Source organism: Psammomys obesus, unplaced genomic scaffold, assembly GCF_907164565.1.
Source record: "Psammomys obesus unplaced genomic scaffold, mPsaObe1.curated_primary_1811, whole genome shotgun sequence".
Classification (NCBI taxonomy): Eukaryota; Metazoa; Chordata; class Mammalia; order Rodentia; family Muridae; genus Psammomys; species Psammomys obesus.
In genome coordinates, this window is record NW_026596069.1 from 23,938,665 (window position 1) to 23,944,819 (window position 6,155).

The following is a 6,155-nucleotide window of genomic DNA, read 5'->3' on the forward strand; positions in this document are numbered from 1 at the left end:
GTGTGTGTGTGTGTGTGTGTGTGTGTGTGTGTGTGTGTGTGTGTGTGTGATGTACTAAAAACTTGGGAAGCAAAGCAAAATTTAAGTAACAAAATTGCAAAAGCTAACAGTTTCAATTCATTTTAGAAAGGTAACTATTTTAGAAAGAATTATAAAGGGTGGCGGAAGATATGTTGGGTATATATTGGATAATCAAGGCTCAAAGAATAAGGTTTCCAAGTTCTTTGCAGACAAATATAAATATTGATTAAAAAGGATTTTGCATTTACAATTCACACCTGTTCTATTAAGCTAGCATCCTTCTTTACAATCAAGTTGTGAAAACAGAGACACTTCCATGAGCCCTTTAACCCTGCAACATTTCTAAGAACTCGGGCTAATAATTCTCAGAATTTGGTGAAAATGCACATACTTGGCTGATAGAACCACTTGAGAAATTGCTTTGCTAAAACAACAAAATATTAGCAAAACCTTACACACCACCGGCTTCTCTCTTCCCCCTCTTTGGGGCTGAGAGAAAATAAATAAGTTTCCAGGTGAGCACTCCTTTCTCTCCATAAATGTGAAATTAGTAAAGGAGGGACAAAATAATCCGCTTTTTGTGTTTGTTTTTTTTTAATAAATGAGCCGTTTATGACAGTTTAAAGTGGAATCTGGAGACAATGTAGAGCAAAACTGTTATCAGAGTTCGCCACTATAACAAAGAGCTTTATGGCTGGCAAGTGCAGATTTTAAGTGAAGGCAGTCTCCATAAACATGTGAAATAAAGGTGGCCAGGTTATAAAGTTCCTCGCAACAAGCACCTCAGTTCTATTCCTCACTGACAAGGAATTCAAGTTACACCATAAATCTCTTATTTTGCAACGTATTACAAGTTCAAATTCACGGTAATTGGTTCTGTTCTGCTGGCTAAACAAACTGGGGTTCAATATTCGGTTTCTGAGAACTAAGCCAGATCCACCAAAACCATAAGCCCACAAAGAGAACTAATTGATAGTGACACACAATTGCTCTCATTTATAACTCTTTCACAAAGCGTATTGGCTGACCTTGGTACGGGCAGGACACCTGCCACACAGAAAGAAAGCTAACTGATTTACAAATGTTTAAATTGGTTTTCTTATGGGCAAGAGCTATTTTTTACTGGTAAGTGCATGAAATAAATGGTGCTCTCTATATACATGTTAGTCAAGCAAATCTGTAATTCAACAAGAATCTAAAAACTATCACATATACATAAAGCTTTTGCTCGATTATGGGGAAAAAAAGTTACCTTTCAGAGCTCAGCTAGGACTCTGCATGAACATACCTTTCCCTCTAGAAAGTAAGATTTCCTTGTTTATGCTTTGTCTGGTAAATGAAAGCAAGAGCTTCCTTGGAATATTTTCTGGCTACCTTCTTTTTAATAAAGTGCCTGAGGACCGCGAAAGCCAGTCGGTCACATCCTGAATTTAAGAATCACCTTTAAAGAAAGCCCTAAACTGGGGAAGGTTGTAACAAGCTTAAAGCACATTCCACTCAAATTAACCTCAGCTACTTTATTTTAAATGCGTTAAAAACAAAACAATCATAAAACTAATTGCCTCTCCTTAAGGTGTCAGACTTAGGCCGTGATGCAATTTCACTCTAATCTATTTAACACAAACAGCATGTATAGCATTTGTTCTGCTAATTAGAGCATAACAATTAAATAAATTATCCCGGTGCTTAAGATGTCTGGCATCTAATTGCAAAGCATCCACTTAAAATGACATTTAAAATACTCTCGGTTGGGGCTAGACAAATGTCAGTCTTAAGGTGCAGTTCATGGCTGCTTTCTTCTAATTTCAGCTTTGAATTACCATATTAGCTCAATCACGGGAAAAATTAAGAATTTACCATAAGTATTGAAAAGATGGCAAGTGTCTGACTTTGTGAAGAAGGTAACAATTAGAGAAGACTTCACGTTCTCGAGTTCTGCCCCATTTTCTGCCAACAGCCAGATTTCAAAATAACTACTGTTTCTGCAAATAAATTTTCACCATGCTCAGGGCAGGTCGAAAGGAAGGAATAAGTGGGGGAGCTAACCCCGGCTCCCCAGGGAAAGGCAAACGTCCCAGAGGGGTGGGGTAAAGGACAGGAGCCGAGCGGGGCAGGTCGCGCTGACCTGAAGGGTGCTGGCTGGGAGGAGAGTCTGTCCACTCCTCTGGATGGGCAGGTAGAGAGGAGGGACCTGCTCTCTCTAAACGGGCAAAGAGGACGCAAAGCTCGGCTCCCTTTTGTCTCTTTTTGCTCTGCGGAGGTCACCTGCAGCCCCCGTTTCTTGGGTATTCATTCTGTACCCCAGCCAAGAACATCCCAAGAAAAGAAAAAAAAAAAAAGAGTAAATGCGTGCGTGTGTTTACAGGCCGCGGCGGCGGCGCGGGGGCCGAGGGTGCGGTCAGGGGCCGAGCGGGGCGCGCGGCGCGGGGACTACGGCTGGGGAGGGGTCTGCGGGACCCGGCGGGGCACTCACCACGCGCTTCTGCGGCTTGATGAGGGGCCTGCTGAGGCCGTTCATCTTGCTGTAGAGGCCGCAGGCGTTGCAGAGGTAATGGCCGGTGCCGTCCCGCCTCCACAGCGGCGTCTGGATGGAGCCGCAGTTGACGCACTCGCGGCTCTCGGAGAGGTCCTCCAGCAGCTCTGCGGGGACAGCAAGGCCGGGGCCGGTGAGCTCGCCGCCCCGCGCACCCCGGGGCGCGGGCTTCCGGGGCCCCAGGTCCCGGGCCGCTGTCCCCCACGGCGGGGTCTCCCGGGACCTGCCGGAAACCTCAGGGACGTCGGGCGCCCGGGGGACGCGATCTGGGGGAGATCAGCTCGGACCCCTCTCTGCTCCTCCCGCACCGCTAAAGGTTTTTACGACCGAGGTCCATCCTAACTATAAAGCGCAACGTTTACGAACGAAAGGGAGCCGCGTGCTATTCGTAATATTCGCTGATTGCTGCCCTCCCCGGCGACCCACAAACACCCAGGACCCACTGCCCGGTCACTGTCATCTCAGTAAGAGAAAGTATTTTCTGTCCTCGTCACAGTTCCTTCTTGCCCGCCTGTTTTTCAATTAAAAAAGACAAACTGTATCAAAAATACTGCTCTTAACACTATCAGTTAGCTATAAATAAGAAAATGAAGGCTTTTGGGGGGAGCGGAAAGGCACATTATGAAGCATGGAGACGACATTCTGTTTCCGTGCCCTGAGGATCTAACACTGAAATATTCTGATTTCTATCTAAAATCTGTTTTAAATATCTTAAATGTGTTCCCATCTTTCAGATAAGGTGGTTAGCTTTCGCAATTTGAAATTAACCTAAAGCTAATTTTAAAAAAATATCTAAGATAATCTTAATTAACAAAATGATAACATTTGCTATTTTTCTGCAAGAAGGTTAAATATAAAAGAACATCAATTCTCTAAAATGAGAGTAAATGCTACCACACATAGACTTGGTAGAAAGAGGGTGCCTTTCTGCTCCAGTCTGAATGTTCTGATTGAACATTCTTCAAGAAATATCTGAGTTACTTATAAGTGAATAAACACTCCCGTTAGCATTTTATTTGAAGATTGCCCTGCCCGCAGACCTCTGCACCCCTAGCCCCTGATGTCCACAGTTTTCGTCTGTCAGTAATCTGGTAAAGATGTTTTAAAACTGGTTTTAAAAAAAAAAAAACAAAAAAACAAGTGTCCTTCGTTTCTAGAGTTATGTCTTAGATTTAAAGGAAGCTAACACCCCACACAAGCGAGTTCAAAGTTATCCTGGGGACACTGGAACTTACAACACATCACAAAGATTTATTCTTCTCTGCCCTAAAAGCCACTATTGACCACAGTAATCAGTGAAATGCTCAGGACTTCAAGGACACTGAAGTTAAACAAGGCTTTTGCCTTTGTTGTTGACTTTAAAATGTTACCTATCAGAGAGTCCCTCCACCAGAGTGGAGCATTCCCTGGAAACCCTGGCCCTGGGTCTGGCCTCCTTCACTCAGCTAGGAACAATAAAAGGCTCCCTGGAGAAGGCTGAGAACGCTCCCAGGGAGAACAGAGCCTTCGAGCCCCAGAGACAGGAGACAAAATGAGAAGTTCTAGAAAGTGTTTTGTTTTTGTTTTTGTTTTTTAACTAAATAGAAATTCTCCTGCCTCCCTGCAAGGGCCAGACAGTACTAATTCTAAAACGACAAAAGGAAACAGACTGTAATTATAAACTCTGGTTGTGAAGGATGTGGGGTGGTGGTTTGCACCTCTGTCCTAAGTGGATCCTTGGGGTGCTCCTGGGAAGTGATAGACCCCAATCAGGTGTGAGTCCTGTCCCCCCACACCCCTCCCCCCAACCAAGGCGCAGGGCTCAGGGGAAGCAAAGAAACACCGGGAATCAGGGTCTAAGAGGACTCAGGCTCCTCTCGGCTGAACTTCAAATCTACCCAGCAGTCAGGGACAGGGCAGGGAGTTGGCTTCTTGCTGTGCAGGGTGACCAAGTCCAGCACTCCAGTGTTAGCCTTTACAGTCTACCCCCAAACGTGGTTTTAAATCATAGTATTAACTTGAGGGGCAGGAAGATGGCTGCAAACTCAAGGCCAGCGAGAGCTACACAGGGAGACCAAGACCAGACCTTGGCAGAGGTGGGGGGTGGGGGGGAGATCAAGGTAAAGAAGCAGGAATGCCTGTGTGACAGAGTTGGGTCCATGCTCCTAACCCAAACTGCCTTAGTCACTCCTTTTCTTAACAGACGGCAAAACCTGGGTGTTCCAAAATCCCTTCTCTAGAAACCTTAACAAATAAACAAACAAACAAACAAAAAACCTGCTTGAGTCTACAGAAGATTTGTCCAACTTTGCAATGCCAGTGCCGGGGATGGGAGGGGGGATCAAGGAAAGTATAGGCTAAGTTCAAAACCAAAAGAATCTTCTACGGTGCCTGTAATTGCATTTCTCACGGGAACCCATTACTGTCAACACCTAAAGATGGGATTCTGCCCCTGCACAAGCTGTCTCCCAGTCAGATGGCTAGTGGTCCAAGCCTAAAGAAAAGAAACTTAAAGGGGATGCTAAGGTGTGTCAAGAGACAGGCAGAGCCATGGGGCAGGCTCTGGGGTAAAAGCTCCGCACCCCCGCACCCCAGTGGCCACCACCCCTCCTCACCCTCTGGAGATTTGTTTTCTCTCAGTCTCCACCCTTGGGAGCGAAGCACAGTCTTTAAGTGACAGGAAGGGTCACAGCCTTCTCCTCCAGTCCCAAGCTACCAAGACACATCTCAATAGGGTCCTTCCCGTGTTTGACAGTCAAGCTGCCGTGTGTGTGTGTGTGTGTGTGTGTGTGTGTGTGTGTGTGTGTGTGTGTGAGAGAGAGAGAGAGAGAGAGAGAGAGAGAGCCTCCGTGAAAACAGACTTCCTTACCAAGTCTCCTGACCTCTCTCCCAATGTTACTAGCTTTCAAATCAGGTTCTTCACTGGGTTTCCGCGAAAGGACTGTCCCTAAACCGAAGGGAGAAGGAGGGGCTCCCAGAATGAGGCCCAAGGATTCATGGGAAGGGCAGTTTGGACTAGTGTGCCTAGCTGCCCTCAAACAAACAAGTTACATTTTTTCCTTATAGGAACAGTTGTCAAACGGGAAGAGAGACCCGGTGAGCCCAGGGATAAACACAGATGGCCGAGGAGAGACACCAAGCCGGGCTCAGACCTTTCCCTGCTAACAGCAGAGCAACCAGATTTTCCTTTCCCACTTCCCGCTTAACTAGCCCCTGGCACTGGAGAGGAGGACTGCAACTCCTTAGTGGACTCTGGAGGTTTCGCCCAGCAGATGCCGAGCCTCAAGGCCTGTCCACCAGGCCTCCCCAGGGATGGAGTAACAGCCCCGCAAGCGAGGTCTCTCCTCCTTTTTCCTTTGTCTTAATTAATTAATGCTCTTGTTCAAAGAAAGGGATGAAGCTCCTCGCCTTGGCTGACTGACTTAGGAGGCCGAGTGTGCCCACGTGTCTATCTGATGGAGCCCCTGCGTTCTCTACTGCACCCAATTCTGGAGCCGCACTCACCACCCATCCAAAACAGGGTACACGCGGAGTTCCAGGCCCCACGTGTCCCTCCCCTAGAACAAACCTTTGCTCAAATGCCCCGTCCTTTCAACTACTACCGAGGGCCCCCCCCCCCCCC

General features: G+C 46.7%; 1 protein-coding gene across 1 annotated transcript in view; it reads right to left on the reverse strand.

The window, feature by feature from the left end:
- Positions 1 to 6,155, reverse strand: part of Gata6 (GATA binding protein 6) — a 33,459-nt gene that overhangs the window by 25,008 nt on the left and 2,296 nt on the right. Inside the window, exon 3 of the mRNA XM_055625730.1 lies at positions 2,495 to 2,820. Within this exon, the coding sequence (XP_055481705.1) occupies positions 2,495 to 2,820 (326 nt within the window). The remainder of the gene's footprint in view (positions 1 to 2,494; positions 2,821 to 6,155) is intronic.